At 37.9% G+C, this 22,979-nt stretch overlaps 1 protein-coding gene across 1 annotated transcript in view; it reads right to left on the bottom strand.

Moving 5' to 3' along the window:
- PI15 (peptidase inhibitor 15) overlaps window positions 1-22,979 on the bottom strand; it is a 33,214-nt gene that overhangs the window by 8,757 nt on the left and 1,478 nt on the right. The window contains exons 3-5 of the mRNA XM_037802907.1: window positions 1,751-1,869; window positions 566-698; window positions 330-445 (exon numbers count right to left, since the gene is read on the bottom strand). Of these exons, the coding sequence (XP_037658835.1) occupies window positions 330-445; window positions 566-698; window positions 1,751-1,869 (368 nt within the window). The remainder of the gene's footprint in view (window positions 1-329; window positions 446-565; window positions 699-1,750; window positions 1,870-22,979) is intronic.

The following is a 22,979-nucleotide window of genomic DNA, read 5'->3' as shown; positions in this document are numbered from 1 at the left end:
CCCATTTTAACCATTTTCAAGTCTATATAGCTATCAAAAGCTTATGCAGTACAGTAGTGTTTATTTTATAATTACCATGACTAAAGAAGGATAAGAAGGAATGAGTGAATATCAGTATCTCTGATTGTTTTGCTTATGATGTAAAACCTGGATTCCTATCCTTGTGAAAATGAACCTCTTAGCTCATCATTTTTCAGGAATAGGAGAGTGATGATGGATCTGAAGGCTAGAAGCCATCACAGCTAAGTTTTACTCATATTATTTACCTATCGGACTGGAGATATTTAACATTAGAGAACCCAGGAAGTAGAGTTCAAACCAGCACTTACTTTGGGGCATAGTTGCATACCAAGTAAACTGCGCGTTGCCATACAGATCCCCAAACATTCATGTTTTGGCAAGTATGAATTGCACATCCAATCCTATTGGAGGTGGCCCAAACCATCTGTGAAAATAAACCAATATCCCATTATTGAAATCAGAGCTGAGAAAATGTATGCCCAATGAAATGGTAAGAGCAATTTTTAGAAGTATGAATAAAAAATTAACAAGGCAATGGAATAACCTGTGTATAATGTGTGCACATAGGGCCATAACATCTCATAGGACATCTGGGGTTGCAGTCTTGTGGATACGGAAAAGCATAATCTTTCACTTCATCATACCATGGCTTGACCAACTGGAGAATAGAGCGGTATCTAGATATCAAGGAAAAAAAAAAGAACTTTGAGTACAGAAGTGGTAATATTCAGTGGATTCATGTAAAGTTGTGAATTAATTGCTCTTTTCTCAGAGTATTCATGAGAACTCAAGAGCATATCCATACCTCTCTAATACCATCACCCATCTAGTGGAGCCCTTGACTCTTTCAAGCAGGGCCAAAGCCGAAAATGCCAGGGCTGGAGTAAGTGACCCTGTATTTGTCTAAGTATGAGTGATCATTTTGAAAAAGAAATACAGTATTTTGGGAATTATCATCTATATCCTGTTTAATCCATGTTAAATTTCTCCTCCACCACTACTTTATAAATAATAAAGAATTAGATATATAAATGTACTATGATAAAAATAATAGATGGACTCTAGTGTAGGCCTTCCCCCCCTTAAACCTGGAACACTTTAATTTCAATAACACTATTCTTATTATGCATATTCATGATTTTCCTTCCCTAAATGGGAAAGAATGGACCTTTTGAATGTTGGATAATGACATCCTACAGGGTAGAAAAAACCTATCAAAGGGAACCAGTTTTCCCATAGTTGCGTATACCTGCTACCGGATTGAACCATTTCAGATGTGACCCAAATCAGAAAGAGTATATACAGTAAGTTCATAGCCACTGTAGTTTTAATTGGACCCCATCATTAAAAAAAAAAAAAATCACATTGCCCCTTTTCCCTAGTTCACAGTTTATTGCATTGAACATAGGACTTATTTCTTAGGTGATATATAGATATATACAGAAGGATGCTGCAGCTGAGATTTTTCCTGATGTGGGGGAGACAGGATACAACACAAGCCCGATCATTTCAGATTCTGTGAAGGTGGTGAAGAACATAGACGAATGGAGAGTATTCCTAAGGGTGAAAGGGGAGATTGGACTTTTAACTAATTAATCTTCGAACAATCTAAAACGTTCATAGCCCAAATGTTGGTGCTGATATTATTAGAAATTGGTGTAACTCCACCTTGGAGTCCAAACACAATAAAGTAATATAGATGAATCACATCAGTGAAACTGCTTCCTACCTTCCAGTTCGTACAGACAGATTTTGGCCCAGAAATCTCAGTAAATAAGAAGGTCCATGGTCCCAAATGCAAGTAGCTGCCCAAGCCTCTGCAGATTTTGCAAGATTTTCATCCCAAACCTATGAGGAGAAAAACTTTTAGCTTTACCAGTTTTGCTAGTGACAAACAAAAAGAGGAAAGAAATGATACTACTATTTTCTAGAGTTCTGTAAGTTCTGGTTTCTGAGACTTTTAAGTAAAAGAGAAAAATTCAGACCATTATTATTCAAAATTCTATAATGTAAAATGGTTATACCACAGGAAAACTATATTATCTTACAGGTTCCAAAGTCTAGACATCAGTTTTAGTAAAAGATAAGTTAACAAAAATGCCACATCTAGTTGTAACTTGGGAACACCTCCTACTGACCACTGAAATTTGAATCCAGCAAAGTCAACTAAATCCCTAAAGTTATCTCCACAGCAACAAGGAGCCATGGTAGTAAGATATTTTAAAAACTAATATGATAGAACTTAGTCAAATCTATTTACCAAAATTTGCAATATCTAATATTATACTGCAACTTTTAAAGGTCAAATTATATTATAGTTTAATAAATCCCATGGAGCTTTCATATTTTATCTAATTTGAATCTTGGGTGAGGAATCACATTTTTAGTTGGTATGAACTGGAAAGAAATGATCATAAGAATAACTCAACTATGCTACATGGGGCTATTTATATAAAATAAATTATGGTACAATTAATAAATTAAGAAAAATAGTGATTGTTCTCTTTGAAAAAGGAAGCTGTTTACATTGATAAGGATGTTATTAGATGCATAGTAAATTTTCTTTAATTGAAAAAATTGTGGCACAAAATTTGAATCAGCCCTAAGTTTAATGTGCATTCGTATTAGTTAGCATGGGGACTGACATGCTGATCTCCAGAGCTGCATGGGATAATCAAGCCTAGCTCTGGTGGATTTGCTAGTAATACCTCAACTCTGAAATGGCAGTCTATTTTCTAGCAAGGTACAAGGTACAAAAACACAAAATAGGGGATATTTATAAGCCGATTTCCCAAATAGAGAAAAAATATATTTTTCAAAATTTCTCCCCTGTTGAAGACAATGATTTTTTTAAACTGACTTTTATGGTTTAATGTCATGACTTTATTTCCTAAAATATTTATAATATATTTATATTATTCCATTTGAAAAAAACTTCCTTATTCAAATTATAACTAGACAGTGGTCAATAATATATTTTAGAAGGTAAGAATTTATATGCAAAGAAGTGACAGTTTTAAAATTACTCAAATTCACAGAGCTTCATATGAAAAGGCACACACATGTTTTCTTTTGATCTTTGTTTTCCTACGTTTCATAGTCCCCCTCATTTTATCATTCTTTTGGTGACTTTCTTTCCCACCAAGTTGCATAGAGCTAACCTAGGATTAATAGCCATGAGTTCACTACAGTTACTTCAAAATTCTTCGTTTTATAGTGAAAATCTCGACAAAGTAGATCAATGATACAAAATAAATTTATAATGAAAAATCAGAGTATTTTAGTACTGAAATTAAGTTTATAAAGCAGTTTGTCCTGCTTGATATTGCTCTCAGCCACTTGGTAAACTGCCTTTATGTAGTATTTATTCTTCTCATGTTTTTGATTTGTTGGAGTATTAGTGAAATAAGGATTGATGAACTATCAATTGCAATTCACCAAAATACAAAATAGCACAATTATTCCAGAAAGGAATTTCAGATAGATAGCATCAGCAAATTACGTCCCCAAAAGAAGAAAGGTCACAGGTATGCACTTATTTAACGTTCTATGGAATGCCTAGCAAACATGCACCACATTATCTTTCACTGGAAAAATTAAACACCTGATAGTTATTTAGCTTTTATTCAACCAGCTGCAACATTTTTTATTTCTAGTTCTTGTTCCTCTAAAAAGATGAGGTATTTTCACGGATACATTTATTTGTAAACGCTTCAACCTCATCTTGCCTCTTAAGAAGGAGGCACAAATTAAGGATGAATACTATGTAGGGATATATAAAAACATTTACAGGGCCCACTAGAAGTTAGATATTATGATAAAAACTAAAAGTGGTTTAAAACAGTGTCAGAGCATACCTACACTAATTGGTCTGCCTTATTGCCTCAAATGACTTTCCTCCATTCTTTGTTGTTAAGAGCCATTTAGTTGGTTAGCTCATAAATTGATTTTGGCCAAACTGTTCACCATGAGTTATTCTACTTATAAATATAGTTAGAGATAGCCTGAGCTGGACACAGGACCTTGTCTATAAAATGACAAGAAGTCATAACCATATAGTCAGACCAAATCACAGAATATCCAGAATTCAAACTTATGTCATTTAAATATCTAGAAGAGCTGTGGACCCAAGATATGGGAGGACTATGAAAAGAACACCAGAGTCTCACCGAGTTCAGAGGTCTTTAGAGCTCAAACCAAAGAAATACAAAATCGAGTCAAAGAATGTTGCAGACTTTCATAAGTAGACAGAAGAATCCGATGATGATATGAATCCAACCCAGGGCTGAAGTGGTGTTACCAACCCTTTCCTTAAGTTTTGGAATTCACAACACAGTGGCAATGAGGATTATGATGCACATTGATGTCTGAAGCTTCCTGCTGAATTCCCATCCAGTATCTCTGCCAATAAGAAAGCTAGTCAAAATGGAAGGCGACCCTAAGAATTACTTAGGAATATAACCTCAAAATTGTTTGAGATGACACTTTTTTTCCCTTAAGTGAGAAACATTGTTTAACTCCAAAGATAAGAATTAAGCATAGAAGTGTTTGAAAGGATCAAATTTAAAATGTTAAAAAGCATTAATATTTCTGTGTAGGGAACCTGTTTATAATCTATATTCGTAATAGCTTTAATGGTTAAGAGAATGTGGCCTGTGGAAGTGACAGATTAGCCTTGCAATTTCAAAATAAAATATATAATTTAATAATTATTTAAATTTGTGAATTTAAGTTGAAAATTATAGGACAATCTTTTTAAGTTTTTTTAAACAGTATTGCAACATTCAGGAGAACTTGAGTGATTGTATTTCTTAAACCTGTAAGATTTACTTAAATAAATGAGAAGGATTATTGTCAATAAATCAAATGAAATACTAAACCAAATCAAATATATTAAATCTATAAAAACAGTTTAAAAGCTTTAAAGAAGTTTAATTAATTAAATTTGTTAATGGTAACAAACATTAGACAAATGTGATTACCAAAATGTGCTAGATTTATGAAAAAAAAAAAGATTCATAAATTTTGCCTGAAACTTTAAGGAAGAACCAGAAATATTAATTTTCAAAACCAAAGTGACCCTTGAAAACTCAATATGCACATGGGAAATACCCTCAAAGATATAAAATACTATCAATAAAAATATCACACTTTGAATTTTTAAAGACAGATTTCTAAATTGGTTATTGTCATGAATGCGATGATAACAATGGTATTGGAGGCAATATGGCATGTCCTACAGATTTTTATTTCCTTGAACTTGTATGTGGCCACTTCTCATCTATTCAGATAAAAAGTAAAGAAATTTTATATGTAGATTAGCTTCTTCAAAATAACTAGAAATATTTAACCTTTTCCTGGGTTAGTCCAATTGGGAAAGGAGTACTGCTTTACAGAAGGGAGAAGAACCATTAAAGAAATTAAGTGATGACAAAATTATTTCTTTTGAGGGCAGCCAAAAAATTTTAAAATACTTCAGGGGCGTGACTGTGGTTTTGTTTTTAAACTGAAGAGTTTATCCCCATCAAATAGAAATGCTTGTGACATGTCCAGTAAAAGAAACTAAGCGCTGAATATATAACAACCAGTGCGAAATCAAACAAGCCAGCAGGTGGGGGCTTTGATAATTCTGGAGGAGGGATGTGGTGGGGTAGGGCATATGTGAACGCTTCAGGCAGTGGTTAGGTTAACCAAGTAATAATCTAATTCAACTGCTTCTACTCTGTAGAAGGGGAGGGTGAAAGGAACTTGATTAAAAATAACCACAAGATAGGGGAGCATATTACATTATAAAACATCACTGTGGGGTCCTATACATTTTTAAATGCTTAAGCCCAGATAATGAAGCCTTCCATCAGGCAAGATGAGTGCTACCTTTCATGTAGGTGGGAAAGGTAAATTCCTATAAACAGATGACATAAAGTGCACTTTTTAAATAGGGGTTCTGAACTGGATCATTGCCAGCAGCATAAATATCTTAAAAAAAAACAAAAACAAAAAACACTCTCTTGAGCCCTTTCCACTTTCAACTGTTGTACCATTTTTCTCCTTCCTCTTACAACAAAATTCCTTGAGATAGCTGTCTTAACTGGAAATTTCCAATTTTTCTTCTCTCGTTCTTGCTTGAGGCCACTCCAAGCAGGCTTTCCCCCACCACCCCAAAAAACTTTTCTTGGCAAGGTCACCAGTGATCACTTTCTGGTCATCATCTTACTCGACCTATCAGCAGCTTCTGCCATACCTTATTATCTGTACCACCTCCTGTTTACATGTTGTCTGTGGCTGTTTATGTGCTACAAAGGCAGAGCTAAGTAATAGCAATGGAGACATGAGACTGCAAAGCTGAACATATTTACTATTTGGCCCTTTAAAGAAAGTGTTTACCAACTGCTATTCTAGTTGCCTAGGCCAAAAATCTAGTAATCACCCTTTTCTCTTAATTTTTTCCTAACCTATATCTGTTCCGTCAGCAAATCTTGTTGCCCCTACCTTCAAAATACTGGATATCCAGAACTTAACCACTGATCACCACCACTATTGCCACTACCTTGGTGAAAATCACCATCATATGTTTTCTGGATTATTGAGAGAATGTCCTAACAGAGGGAGAGCTCAACAAAGCCTTAAATATAAATTAATGAAGGGATGAATTAAAAAAAAGTTTCTGAACTTTGAGGAAAGAGTATTTAAATAGGATTGGTGAGTAGGAAATCAAAAAGAAAGGAATTTTCAATGCTTTGAGTCTATGCAGGCTACATCTGCACTGTGAAACTACTTCAGGCAAGTGCTTTGAAAACTCCAAAGGGCTGTATAAATATAATCAAACTCAATTCACTGGATTGGTGGGATGTTCTAACAATGAAAATAAGTAAAGCACCTTTGGATGTAAGATGACAAATGGCAATAGCTGTGAGGCCTTTGGACAGTAACATAATTTCAAAAAGGGCAATAATGACTCTGAAACTAGAGTGAATTTGCCCACTCAAAAACTATTTTTTTTTCACTCCTCTCCAGCCAGTTGCTGACAAGTAGGAAGTGGGCCCAACGCTCTAGAACTTACCATTTTTCAGGATAATATAGAAATCCTGATGTATTTGTGAAATGTACCCATTTTTACATGTTGGCAAATAATTTACAAAACTACAGAAAACTATACAGTTCAATGCTATTCAGAGCAAACTAAACTGAAAGTTTATTGGTTGGTGTGGTCAATGGACTGACGGTTTATGACCTCTGCTATAAGGTATCATTATTACCACCATGCTTACATGGATGGGTTCTCTTCCCTCTTCATATCCACGGATGGTGGCAGGAAAGTGTGACCCTAGAATTATCTTTGTCCCACATCTCCTTAGAACAGACATCAAATGGGAACCACTGCTCTGTCCCTGACAGTGGAAAATGCAGGAAATGCAAGTTTCCAGATGAAATAATGGGGTCCTAAGTAAATCATTCATTTAGGCAGCCAGTAAAGGAACATTTACTGAGAGGCACTGGGTAATGAGAGTTCAACAAGTAGGACTGACATGGATTCTGCCTTTGTGGGCACTGAGTTTAGGGCGAAGAGAGAGAGAAAATAAAAACATTATCAAATGAATATGTGAACAAATGCAAATTATAATTTATTATGAAAAGAAGCTCCAAAAGAATCAGGCACTTACTTAAAATTTTGCTTCTTTTGAAGTTTTCTTAGTCTATCAAACACATCCACAAGCAAAGTTCATTTCATGCTGCACACATCTGTAGCTCACTCATAGCACCCACCAGATGTTTTCTGAAAGCAGGTGCTGAATGAATATCCAAGTGAAATTATGTAATAAAATGGAAATTATCCCTGGGATAACTTTTCTTTTGGTTTGACCATTAATTCTTTCAGTATGTAGTCTCTTGATGAAAAGATGGATATTTAAGCCATATAATATTTTCTGGGACTCTGTGATAGATAGTTGTTAAAGCATACTCTAGAGTTCTCTGCTGGGAAATTACTCCAGGATCTCCTGAGGAACTTTATAGAAGTCAGATGCCTAGCTCAATCCTGGACCTATGGAATCAAAATCTCAGGGGTGGGGACCTTGAACGTGTACTTTCAAAGAAGTGGTTCTATGCTCCTCTGGTTAGAAATAGTCCTTATTAAACAGAGTGTCATTCTGATTGCAGAGATCTCTGGGCCTCCTCTCTTCTCTTTCACCTCTTGTCCCCACCCCTACCCCATCACACACACACACAAACAAAAGGCTTAGGAAAATGGCACTTCTGGTAGTCTGTTATAAGCACATTCATCAGTACCATTCGTCTCAGCACTGGCATATAAGTGATCTGAGATTGGAAGAAAATTTAAAAAATAGCATTTCATCAGGAAAATACCTCGTGGTCAGATATGTGAGGACATTTGAATTCTTCTGACCAAGTGGGCAGTGGCAAGATATGGGGTTTGCATGTATATCACAGGAAACTCTAACAGTGGAGAAATAAGTGTTTAGAATATTGTAAAACTGAATTGGTGAAAAAAACTTGATCACACATGAAAATGTCTTCCTGGCTCATCACTCCAATATTAAATGATAGCTGATAAGTATAATATTCCCCTAGAAAGGAGGACTTGCTAGATTTCATCAACAAATGATCTTAAAATTTAAAGTAAAAACATACATTAAAGAGGGATTTAAGGAGGGTAATTAACACATTTTAAAACATCTAAAATGTTCTCTAATTTTATCTTCCACTGTCTGATGTTATTATCCCTAAAAGTGAACTCCTCATTATCTATGCAAAATTCTGGGTTCATTTGGTTGCTTCATGATTTATCATGTTCACTTTATCTGATTGTCTGCTTAGTTGAGATTAAAGCTTGATGTCTTTGGAACAGCAGGCTGCCAGATAATATGATGAGAAGCTCCCCTCACACTGCTTCCTGTTTGGGGCAGTTTTTCGTTCACTGACAGCACCATCATTCCAGTGCCCGCATCCCCAATAATAATGATACCTAATTTAAGTACACTTTTACACTGTTTAGAGCTGTCTTAAATATTCTACTGTGACTGTCTCTTCTGATCCTCGTAACAAACTTGAGAGATGGGGATTATTTTCCTCTTTTAGAGACCAGGAACCTGAAGCTTGGAGAGGATAAGTAAATTCCCCAAGACCTGTGGAAAACATGATCTCGCTGGAATGCAGAGACAGATTTAGTAGAGTGTTCATATTTAACCAAATTATGAATTATGAATCTGATGTACTTTTTTATGGAGAAAATTTTTGTGTCCTTAAGTAACATGTCTGGACCATTTCAGTTTGGAGTACGTGCTGTGAAATTTTAAGAGATTTTGTGAAAAGTTTAGTTTAAAAACAACTTGTTGGGCATGCTTCCATATTCATGTCAAAAAATGCTTGGTACCTGATTTTAGATGCTATGGGTAACAGACTGGAAACATTCTAATCCCATCCCTTCAAACCTCAATCTAGGATGTATTTTATGCCAAACATCTTTCTTGACCAGTTTAAGCTGTTAGATTTTATCTTCCCCATCTACCCCTTGCATCATTCTTCATAAATTCTCACCACAGACAATGAAATACCTCAAGTTTATAACTATTTAATGGTCACTGACTGGATATTTAATGGTTTTTCAGATCTACTAAATTTACAACATCAGGATAGCCAGACTAGTCAGCTTCTAGTTTTCTGAAGTCCTTTGATTAGTTTCCATGAACACCTTATCCCAAGTATGTCAGGAGGACTGGACAGCACCAGCTACCCAGGCCCCTGAAACAGATGTGGATTAGTTGTGCTGTAAATCTTGGCACTTATTCTTAAAAATGATATGCAAAGCTGTCTTACAAAAATTCTTGATTATATTCCCAGGCATAAAATCCTCCATCCATGCTGTCTCCATGACACGAACCTACCCACTACCATGCAAAGAGGTCCATTTTGACCATCCAAAATTCTTTGTAGTAGAATGTTCCCTCCTAACCTCCAGCTACTGCCTCTGTAGATATGTATGCAGGATGATAAAATCTGCACCCACTTCATGATGCCCCAAAGCCTGTTCTTTATCTTGTGTTCTCTGAGAGAAACCCAGTTGTTTGAGTCACAAGGGGGTAATCATCCTTGACGATTTTCTCATTCAACTTTGTTGTGTCAATGACTTAGTCCTATTGATTTGATGCCTAAATATTTCACAGCTCTAATTCACTTCATCATATGCTTATAGCCTCAACCTCGGACTACTGTGACAGACTTCTGACTGCACACCTGCCCCACTCCTGTCTCCAATCCCTTCCTCCCACTGTGGCCAGAACGACCTTTCTGAAAGGTAAATGTAATTATGCCACTTCCCTATTTAAAACCATCAATAACTTCCCTTAATCTTAAAATAAAGTGTAAACAAGTCTTTGCTGGCCTCCCCCAGCCTCATCAAACCTTGCCCTTTCTTTTGTGCAATAAATCGGAGCGATACTGGACTTTAACCCATTCCTTGGAGGTACCATTCTCCCTCTTGGTTCTGGGTCTTTGCATGTGTTATTGTGCCCCTCCCCTTCTTAGAACACCCTCCAAACCTACTACCTTACCCCCTCCATCCCTTAACTCTCTCCTGTATAACTTCAAGTATTAAAAATGAAAAATAGGAGTTATTTCCTTTTGGAAGTCTTCCCTGTCCATTTGTCCTAGCCCAAGGTGGGCTAAGTGTTCCCTACGTGACCCCAAAGCAACTGCATTTATTCTGCTTCAGCACGCAGCACAATGCTTTGCCCTCTCACTTGTCTACTCTCAGTACTTCCTGCCAAAGAGTGTCTCTTTGCTCACCACAGCATCCCCAGCCCAGTGCCAGGTACCAAAAAGCACTTAATAAATATTGTGGAATGAATGATTGAATATTGAATGGCTCTTGCCCACCAGAGCACGAGAGCCACAAACCCTTACATGGGATGCCCAGAAGAAGTTAAGAGATTTCATTCAGTTATTCCACAAATGTTTACAAACTATGGGACAGAAGTGATGCTAGGTTCTATAGATATGCAGCAGGAATACAATAAAATTATTTTTATAAACTGTTGAATGTGGTCAAACATTATTTACGACTATACCAGGAAATAGAGTCACCAGGTGTGGTCAACGTGATTCGCAGCTCTCTGTCTACAACCTAATGGCAAGGTTCTGAATCACATTGTGTTAATGTCTTATATTTGCATTTCTTAAAGTTTATTTTTAAAATGGTGATAAACAAAATGTTCTTCCCTTCAAATGGCACCATACATGCAGAGCTGAACAAAAATAAAGAAGCTTCAAGGTTATTACCTTCTTCATTCATTTACCAGTAATACTAACCAACATGTGCCTTGGAAGAAAATCTCACAAAATGTGCCCTGTCTCTATTTGAAGCCAAGACTCTTAGAAGCTTCTGCGTCTAGGAGAGCAGGTATGTGGAATTCTGAATGTGCTGGAGAAATGCCTTCCTGTCAGCAATCTTTCTCAGTTTACTGCTTTCTGGCAACAGTCCCCAGGAGGCTTTCTAGTGGTCATAAAAGCATTTATTGAAAAGATTTAGGCTAGACAGATCACATTTCTCACACTTATATCAAGAAAATGAATTATTCTTCCCAAATACGAGAGGAAATATATGGCTTTGTTTAAAAAATTAATAAGAATAGATACTGCCAATGTTTAGTTAGCTACTGAATAAAGTAAAAAAAAAATAGCTTACATTATTCACATTCTCTTCCACATGAAGTCCAAACAAATGAAATCAGCAGCTTTTAGTATTCCCCAGTCATAAATTATTCCTCATCCTAGGTGAGGAGTTGATTGGCTATTTCCAAGATGGATTAATCTATTCTCCATTCATTTATTCAAGTCATGTTTCCCATTACTTGACAAACTGCTGTGACTTCCTAACTGGTATATTTCTCTTTTCCAGAAAAACATAGAAAGTCTTCTTCTTTTAGTTCTGTGAGTAATATTTACAGGCACCAAACAAATAAAACAGGCCACATTATCAATATAGCTTTCTATCTTCTTGAAATTACATTATATTATTCTTTTTTTGTTTCAGTTTTAAGTTCTTCAGTTCATCTCCACCATTATCTTTATGCTATCCCTTACCTGTCCTTCCAGCATTCTACACCACCCGCGAAGCCTGCTATCTGATGCACAGTTCAGTCAGCTGTTCATATCTGTCCCTGTATGCGGGTGCAGGTGCACGGTTCCTCCTGACCTTTGCCTAAAGGAACGGCATCACTTCCACAGTGGTTGCCACCTCTCTGGTCACTTTCACTTGAACTCTACCAGTTGCTACCATCATCTTTCTAAAAGTTAGCTCTGACCCGACTCTAAAACCTCCAGAGTTCTCTGTTTTTGTAGTAAGTGATCTTCAATCTTGTCTCAACCTGCTAAAAAATACAGTTAAAAAGTTAATGTTTTCCCTCCTGGTGATTCTGTTCCTGCATTGCTTTGCCTAGTATAACAGCCAGCCCTTCCCTTCGGAACATCCATCTCAAATGCTCCTCCACCAAGGAGCCTTTAATGCTTTTGCCAACCAGATACTATCAGTTCCTTCTTTGGCGCCCCACAGTATGTGTCTGTACCTCTTTTATAACACTGATTTTACAGAGCAATGTATTATACTGAATAATGTACTTAGTGTTTTTCTTCCTATTTATTTTGTTTTGTTTTTACTAAATTTGTTTACAATTTCAAGGCAAAGATTCCTTTTCCTTTGGATCTCCTTCTCTTATGGAAGAACCTAAAAATTGTTGAAATTAATTTACTCCATTGATCTGAATTCAGGGGATATTCTTTAAATTTTACTCTATGTGTGAGTCTTGCAGTTTCCAACTTTTGGGGATCATTCTTATTCTAAGAAACCAATGTGGTTTGTGGTTTAGAGTCATGGTTTAAGCTGCCCTTAGGAAGAATGAAAACCAGCTGGTGTCCCGGGAGTTCTGGAAATTAGTCAATAAGCTAATTGTAGAACAGAAGCCAAGAGTAAAGAAATTTGACTTGCACATCTTACACTCTATTTATATTATCATTTCTGTGAAAAGAAACTGATTGAGAAAGTTATTTCAAATAACATGTTTTTACTAAAATCATGGACAACATACCCAAATAAAATATTATACAACTATAATATGACTGTCAACACTGGTGTGCAAATTGCTTTCATTTTATTTAGTCAAGTGTCCACACCTGGTTATATCTAACATAACCAAAGACTTAAAGGAGACAGAATTACTTAATTTTAAAGTTTCATTTTTTTTAGAATTTATGAAAATTTTCTGTGCATTACTTTAGATATCTTGCACCTGAAAATTTAAAAATAAGGAGTTTGCAAGAAATGAACATAGAACTATAAATCAAGGTCAAATATGATGGAGGCCATAGAAGAGATACACAAAACAATAGTGTTCAAAAGGAGACATCACATATGGTTTTAAGTATAAGAAATACCATATACAACATAAAATTTTATATAAACCTAGAAGGATAGGATTGTAAATAATGGAATAAATTCAAAACAAGACATTAGAGGGAGAGGAAGTGGCATGGGAAAAGACTCAGAGAGAAAAGTTGTGGATGAAAGGGAGTACAAAGCAGGCTGGTACAATTAGAAAGAGCTCTGAACTAAGGACCATCTTCTGTCAGGCTCCCATGGGTGATCTCACTCATAAGTGAGAGTAACTTGAACACAGGGCCAGTGACGTGGAGCATGAATATTGGCGGCCAATGTGAACAAGGTGTTCTGAGCTTTTGGAGTACATATTGCAGGTCAGAAACAGTCCCAGCCTTCAAATTGCTGATAATCCAATTCCATTTTTAACCAGTTAGAATAAAAGTAACACTGTCAAATTGAGATCTGTATTCTTACTTAACCCAGAGAATTAAACTCACTTAGAGTCCCAGGCCCTTCTTCCAAGCTATTATGTTGTACGTCCCTTAAAATTTCTCTAGGCTTTTATGAGGGATCCAAATGAACTATTTTCACTGATCAATTTACTCAGAATCCTTCTAATTTAGAATTACACTAAATTGAGCCTAACCGATTTTCTCCCACTTTGGGGCCTTTGCCCCAGCCCTTCCCCTGCCTGTGTTGCTCTCCCCTAACCTATCAGTGTGGCTCCCCCTTCCCCACCCTCCATGACATTCTCAGTGAGCGCTCCCCTGGCTACTCTAAACATCATAACCTCACCACCAGCAGCTTTATTTTTTTTCATAATCTTCTAATTTTCTAATATCCAATATAATTTATTTACTTATTTCTTGCCTGCTCCCACAGGTGAATACAATCTCCAGAGGGGCAAGGATTTTTGTCTATTTTATTCATAAATGTTCCCCAGTGCTTAGAATAGTGCCTGCCATATAGTGGGTGCTCAATAAATAATAAATGGATCAATCATGTATGAATGTTATAAGCACTTCACTTATATGATAATTTGAGACAGTCCTTTTTTTATTTTATAGAACTTACTACTCTGGCTACTATTTCTCATTAAGTTTGCTGAACTAAGGAGGATTTGTAAAATATCTGCTATATAATGAGCATAACACTTGTTCTTTAAAAAAATAAGTCATCTATAATAGTTCCTATATTTGAGAAGCAAATAATAAGGGGGAAATGCCAAACAGAATTAAAAAATTTTCATATTTCAGTTCTCATTTTAGGAGGGGAAACAATAGTATCTTGACATCTCCAGGGTTTTCTGCCACTGGGGTATTGGCAAATACAGAAATGTTCCCCAATTCAAGCATGGGTATTAGAATTACACAGACCTAAATTCTAATTCCAATGACACCATTCATTGTTCATACGATTTTGGCCTAGTTATTGACTTCTCTGGGTCTAAGTGATTTCATTTTGTGATGGTTAAGTTCATGTGTCAACTTGGCCAGGATATGCTGTCCAGTTGTTTGGTCAAGCAAACACTGGTCTGATTGTTACTGTGAGGATATACTGTGGACTTAAATCATCAGTAAGTTGATTGCATCTGTGGTTGATTACATCTACAATAACTGACGAGATTGCCTTCAATAATGAAAGAAGTCACATCCAATAAGTTGAAGGCTTTAGAAGAAGTGATGATTTCAGCAGTCAGAAGAAAGAATTTCCATCTCTATTTCAGTCAGCCAGCTCTTCCTGGGGAATCCATCAAAAACTTTCATTGGAGTTCCCAACTTTCAGAGTGCCCTATGGAATTTGGACTTGCCTATCCCCACAGTCACATGAGAAAATACTTATAAAATATCATAATATTTAATATGTGTGTGTATGTGTACATACATAAAATCTCCTGTCAGCTGTTTCCCTAGAGAACACTGAATAATACAGCTTTGGTACCAGGAGTGTGTCTTGAGACACAGGATTTTAAGGATGAGATTTCTGAATTGTTCTGGGGCTTTTGGAATTGGTTCAATAAGCTGATTAGACACAAAGGTACTAATGATTATTTCTACCAATCAAGACGGCACCAATAGTCTATGGTGAGAGCTGGCAATAGAGATATGCCAACTATCACCACTGGATATACTACTCAAATGCTTATAAGAGGTAAGGCTCTGGGTGGGAGTGTTTTTGACAACTTAACAGAGTTTTATGGAGTTAAAAGGCATAATGATGTTGGCTACTTGTTCCTAAATATGCTGGATAGAGTTGTTAAAGAAAATGATGAGCCCAAGGCTTCAAAACCCTAACTCAGGTGCCATATGAGGGACATGAAAGATTCTATGTGTTCCCTGGAAGAAAATCTTATTTTATATAGCTGTAGACTTGAGATTTCTAAAAACCAGATCCACAGTCTCATTGTGCAAGTGGCCAAATTACAATGTAAATTGAATTCCCAGCCTTGCAGGTTTCTGCTGTTAAAGTGAGGATGCTTACTGGGAAAGGAAGGGGACCCTGAAAATTAGTATGGAAGCATATGGGTTGATAATGTTGTGGTGAAGATACTTAAGTCCTAGGTTCTGCTGAGTCATTTCCAGATAAATCTCTAATGGTCTTCCCTGAGGAATCAGCCACTGAATCTCCAGTATGCCCTGCGGGATCTGCCAGCCAGCCTCCACCTGAAGAGATTGACTCTGCTGTGCCTGATAAACCTGTTACCACCTTCCCCTGAGGAAACTGCCCAGGGTCTCTGAAGAGATTAATACTGTTTCACCAAATGAAACTGCAATGGAATGCCCTGAGGTAGTTGACTTGCAAGACACTGTTAGTTTTCCTGACCTATTCCCAACAGCCCTCTTTTCTTCCAGACATATTACTAGAATGAAGTCCCAACAGGCCCCAAAAGATGAAGCACAAATTGTGATCCATGAGATGGTATGCTACACTCCAAAAGAACTGCATAATTTTTCCAATTAATATAGACAGAAATCAGGGGAATATGTGTGGGAATGAATATTAAGGGTGTGGGAAAATGGTGGAAGGAATATTAAGCTTGATCAAACTGAATTTATTGATATGGGTCCACTAAGCAGATATTCTGGATTCAGCATTGTAACTTGAGGAGTTAGAAAAGACTCTTAACACTTTTTCTGGCAGTTAGCTGAAGCATGGACCAAAAGGTGATCTACATTGCCTAAGGTCAAAATGCCAGAACTGCACTGGTATAATGTAGATGAGGGGATCCAAAGAGTTACAGAGATTGGAATGTTAGAGTGGATTTATCATGTAAGACCTGCTCAACCACCCCAGGAATGTCCAGAGAACACATCTTTCACCAGGACTATGAGGAATAAACTTGTGAGACTAACTTCATTATCTCTGAAGTGCTCTGTGGCTGCTCTTCTGTGTAGGTCAGATAGTATGGTGGAAACTGCCATCACTGAACTGAGATCCTTAACACAATGGGGAAGATAAGATCCTGGGTTGGCAGAAACCAAGTGGCAGGAAATAATCTCCAAGACAAGGTGGTTGTGGCTATCTTGGATTACAAAAACAGCAAGTCATAGCCCTTTAATCAATTCCCAGACTTGTGACAGTTTACAGACCCAGAGCTCCTTGAATTAAGGAAAGTCTGGGTCCCTTTGGGGAAGGACCCTGCCAACCTGCCAAAAATTTATACCATTTATCTTCCTCCCAGCCTTCCCCAAAGAGACCTGTAACCTTTTACCACATGTGTTGGTTTGTATATATTATGTCCCCCAAAGAGCCATGTTCTGTAATGCAATCTTGTGGGGGCAGATTTATTAGTCTTTTAATTAGGGTGGAAACTTTTGATTGAGTGTTTCCATGGGGATGTGACTCACCCAACTGTGGGCTGATACTTTTGATTAGATTATTTCCATGGAGGTGTGGCCCTGCCTATTCAGGGTGGGTCTTGATTAGTTCACTGGAGTATTTAAGAGAGAAGCTAAGAGCTGACACAGACTGAGATGCTTGCTGATGCTTTGAGATGCTTGGAGATGAAGACAGAAGGATACCTGGAGATGCTAAGCTAAGAGATGAAGCCCAGAGTTTGCCCCAGAAAAACTAAGAGAGGATACCCAGAAGCCTAGAGAGAAACACCCTGGGAGAAAGAAGCAAAGATGCACAGGAGCTGTGAGAGAGGAGCTAAGACAAAATCCCAGAGACATTTTGGAGAAAGCCATTTTTGAAACACAACGTGGGAGCAAAGGACCAGTAGGACCACATGCCTTAGTCTAGACACTTCTATGGTATTACCAAGAGACACCCTAGAGGATCTCCTGTATTCCAGGCAAACTCTTCTTTACCTCCGTTGTATAGTTGTAATCCTGTTTCCCCTTGATAGCCAAGATCAATCACTCCAGCCAGTACAGTAGTGGGCTACTATGTAGGAAAGGCAAGTGGAAGCTACTAGAACTGCCTCCTACCTAGCAAAGTAGTAAATCAAAAGCAATACAGATTCCCATAGGGACTGTACAGATTAGTGCCACCATTAAGGACTCGAAGAATGCAGGGGTAGTGATTCCCACCACATCGCCATTCAACTCTCCTATTTGGCTTGTGCAGAAAACAGATGGGTCTTGGAGAATGACAGGGGATTATTGTAAATTTAACCAGGTGGTCACTCCAATTGCAGCTGCTGTTCTAAATGTGGTCTCATTCCTTGAGCAAATCAATACATCCCCTGGTACCTGGTATGCAGCTATTGATCTGGCAAATGCCTTTTTCTCAATAGCTGTTAGGAAAGACCACCAGAAACAGTTTACTTTCAGCTGGCAAGTCAGCAATACACCGTCACTGACCTACCTCAGGGGTAAATCAACTCTTCGGCCCTGTGTCATAATCTAGTCCACAGGGACCTTGATCATCTCTCCCTTCCACAAGACATCACACTAGTCCATTATATTGATGACATAATGTTGATTGGACCTAGTGAGTGAGAAATAGCAACTACTCTAGACTTATAAATAAGGCATGTGTGTGCCAGAGAATGGGAGATAAATCCAACAAAAACTCAGGGGCCTTCCAGTTCAGTGAAATTCCCAGGTGTCCAATGGTGTGGACATGTCAAGGTATCCCTTTTAAGGTGAAGGATTAACTGTTGCATCTGGCCCCTTCTACAACCAAAAAAGAGGCACAATGACTAGTTGGCCTCTTTGGACTTAGGAGACAACACATCCCTCATTTGGGTGTGCTACTACAGCCCGTTTACCGAGTGACCCAAAAAGCTGCTAGTTCTGAGTGGGGACCAGAATAAGAGAAGGCTCTGCAACAGGTCTAGGCTGCTGTGCAAGCTCTAACACTTGGGCCATATGATCCAGCAGATCCAATGGTGCTGGAAGTTTCAGTGGCAAATAAAGATGCTGTTTGGAGTTTCTGGCAGGCCCCTAAGGGAGAATCACAGTACAGACCCTTAGGATTTTGGAGCAAAGCCCTGCCATCCTCTGCAGATAACTACTCTCCTTTTGAGAAACAGCTTTTAGCCTGCTATTAGGCCTTAGTAGAGACCAAATGATTAACCTAGGGTCACTAAGTTACCATGAGACCTTAGTTGCCTGTCATGAACTAAGTGTTCTCTGATCTGCAAAGCTATAAATTTGGCATGCACAGCAGCACTCCATCATAAAATGGAAGTGGTATATATGAGATAGGGTTTGAGTAGGTCTGAAGGCATAAGTAAGTTACATGAGGAAGTAGCCCAATTGCCCATGGCCCTTACTACTGCCACATTACCTCCTCTTTCCCAGCCCACAGCTATGGCTTTTTGGGGAGTTCTTTATGATCAGTTTACTGAGGAAGAGAAAATTTGGGTCTGGTTTCAGACAGTTCTGCATGATATACAGGCACCACCAGAAAGTGGACAGTGGCAGAACTATAGCCCCTATCTGGGAAATCCATGAAGGATGGTAGTAAAGGAAATCTTCCTAGTGGGTGGAACTTCAAGCAGTCCACCTTGTTCATTTTGTTTGAAAGGAGAAGTGGACAGAGGTGTGTTTGTATACTGATTCATGGGCTATAACCCAGGGACTTAGAAGGAACATGGTTGGAAAATTGGTGAGAAAGAGGTTTGGGGTAGAGGAATGTGGATAGACCTTTATGAGTGGGCAAAAAACATGAAGTTATTTGTGTCCATCAGAATGCTCACCAGAGGGTGACTTCAGCAGAGTAAGATTTTAATAATCAAGTGGATAAGATTACCTGTTCTGTGGATTCCAGTAGGCCTCTTTCCCCAGCCACTCCTGTCATTGCCCAATAGGCTAATGAACAAGGTGGTCATGATGGTAGGGATGGAGGAGGCTCATGAACAAGGTGGTCACGATGGTAGGGATGGAGGTTATGCATGGACTTAGCAACATGGACTTCCACTCACCAAGGCTGACCTGGCTACAGCCATTGCTGAGTGCCTAATCTGCCAGAAACAGAAACCAACACACAGTCCCTGATATGACACCATTCCTTGAGGTGATCTACCTGCTACCTGGTGGCAGGTTGAATCAGACCATTTCCATCATGGAAGGGACAGCGTTTTGTTCTAACTGGAATAGACACACACTCCATATATGTGTTTGCCTTCCCTTCACACAATGCTTCTGCCAAAACTGTGGACTTACAGAATTTCTTATACACTGTCACAGTATTCCACACAGAATTGCTTCTGGTCAAGGAACCCACTTCATGGCAAATGAAGTATGGCAATGGGCACATAGTCATAAAACTCACTGGTCTTACTACATTCCCCATCATCCTGAAGCAGCTGGATTGATAGAATGTTGGAAAAGCCTTTTGAAGACTCAACTATGGCACCAAACAAACTCTGCTTGTTTACAGGTCTTAATTCCAAAAGGAGGAGTGTTTCCACCAAGAAATACAATGATTCCACTGAACTAGAAGCTAAGACTGTCCACTGAAGTGAAAGTTAAGGCTGCCATCTGGACACTTTGGGCTCCTCATGCCTCTGAATCAACAGGCAATGACAGGAATTACTGTACTGGCTGGAGTGATTGATCTTGGCTATCAAGGGGAAACAGGATTACAACTATACAACGGAGGTAAAGAAGAGTTTGCCTGGAATACAGGAGATCCTCTAGGGTGTCTCTTGGTAATACCATTTCCTATGATTCAAATCAGGGGAAAACTGCAACAATCCAATCCAGGCAAGAATACTAATGGCCCAGAAACTTCAGGAATGAACGTTTGGGTCATCCCACCAGGCAAACAACCACAGCCAGCTGTGGTGTTTGCTGTCGGCAAAGGGAATATGGAATGGGTAGTGGAAGAAGGTAGTTATAAATACGAGCTATGACCACATGACCAGTTACTGAAAGAGTAAAGAGACCAGTTACTCATACAGTTATGAGTATTTCTTCCCTGTTTTCTTATATGTTTGTATATATACATAAAGCAAAAATATTTTTTTCTTCCCTATCCTATCACCTTATCATATGACATAAGTTGTTTTAGCTTCATGTTGTAGTATTGAAGTTACAGTGTATCATGTTTAGGAAGTGCACCCTATTCTGGGGAGAGTTAGTACATTTCTGGTTGTATTCAGGATAGTTGAGTATTGTTAGGTGAAAATATGAAGGTTACTGTTTTTCTTCAGAGAGTAAGTATGGTTTAAGGAGATGAGTATGGCTGTCAAGTTGACATATGGGATGGTTAAGTTGGATAGGTTATGATGTCCAGTTGTTTGGTCAAGCAAGCACTGGCCTGATTGTTAGTGTGAGGATATTTTGTGGACTTAAATCATCAGTTGACTGCATCTGTGGCTGATTACATCTATGATCAACTGAGGATACTGCCTTCGATCAATGAGAGAAGTCTCATCCAGTCAGCTGAAGGCATCAAAAGGAGAAGTGATGATTTCAACAGTCAGAAGAGCTCCAGACAGCCAGCTCCTCCTGGAGAATTCATTGAAAACATTCATTGGAGTCCCCAGCTTGCGGCCCGCCCCATGGAATTTGGACTTGCCCATCTCCACAGTCATATGAGACAATTCTTATAAAAAGCTCATAATATTTACATTATATATATCTCCTTTTGGTTCTGTTTCCCTAGAGAACCCTAATATATATTTGGTAAATGAAGATAACAATCATTATTACTTCATGGGTTAATGTGAGCTATCAAATGAAATAATATATAGAAATAATTAGCCAAGTCCTTGGCACATCTAAGCAATTAAATAAATGCATGTGGAGTTAAATAATACTTGATCAATGGGATAAGAATAAAAGAAAATATGACTTTTCTAACATATTTCTACCTTTTTCAACCTATTGGACTCCACCCAAGCCTTCACTCGTGATGATGCCCTTGCCTGTAATATCATTAAATGGTGAACTGCATTACAGTTTGATTGGTTATTATGTACTATGTGTATTATTATTCCCATTTTACAGATAAGGGAATTGGGTCTTAGATACATTAAGTAACTTGTACAAAGCCACAAATTAAGCAGCAGAGTTAGGATATGAACCCAGATGAGCTCAACTCTAAAGCCAGCTCAGTTATCTTCGCCCTCATCTTCTTAGTTCAGAGAGCTAGTGTTATTACCATCAGGCACTATTCCCCAAACCCACAATTTGAATGTCATTCCCCTCTGTGCTTGCGTGGAATCATATGCATATTTCTCTCCTAATTTATAGTAAATGTTTTAACTTATTACTCTTATTTCCACATCTGTACCTCATCTTCCAGAAGCACCTCTTTTGTATGGGCAACTCTTCCTCTTATAGATCTTAAATTGGTTTCACAGGGCACCTTTCATAAGAAGTTCAAAGCAACCAATAAAAGCTAATGTCTATTGCACATCTATTTTGTTGTAGGCTCTGGTTTAATTGCTCCACCCCTCAGCTCTATATTTCTCACACTCCCTATGAGGTAGCTACTGCTTATATCCTCTTATTAGAGACAAAGAAAATAAAACTAAGGATTTGAACCTACACAATTTATATTCTTGGACTGAGATTTAAACCCAGGCAGTTAGATTTCAGAGCCCATAGTCATGAGATTATATTGCCCCTCATATACCAGGACTAATTACATCTTCTTTCCCTCTTCCTTTAAGAAATCCTAGAAAACTGCATGTCACAGAATCTAAACTCTAATTCTATTAACTATGTCTCACTTACATTTAACAAGTCTTTTTTTTCCCTATGATATTGGCATCTGCAATGAGTCAAACTTAAATTGCTTATTTGAATAAAAAAGATGAATTTAAGATCTACTAAAAATCCCAAATTTTAGGCCAGCACTTATAAAAGGTTGTTAGTGGCACTGCCTCCTTCCACCCCACTTAAGAAATACCATCTAGGTGGTCTTCATTGCCTTAAACCGTCTCCAAGCTGTCTTGTAGGATGCTGGACTTTAAGTCATAAAGTTGCATAAATTCATGACCATAAACAGAGTTTAAAAACACATCTCTCCTTCAGTGCCAACTTAAACTTTTTATGCCCTAAGTAAAATGATTTAAACATAGACAGCCTATTTTTAAGAGAGAGAGCTTGCTCACTGCAAGTTGGAAGACTGTGCAAGTGCACTGGATTAACTTTTATCTGAA

The sequence above is a fragment of the Choloepus didactylus genome, chromosome 14, assembly GCF_015220235.1.
Source record: "Choloepus didactylus isolate mChoDid1 chromosome 14, mChoDid1.pri, whole genome shotgun sequence".
In the NCBI taxonomy this organism is placed as follows: Eukaryota; Metazoa; Chordata; class Mammalia; order Pilosa; family Megalonychidae; genus Choloepus; species Choloepus didactylus.
This window is presented reverse-complemented; position numbering and strand designations above follow the sequence as displayed.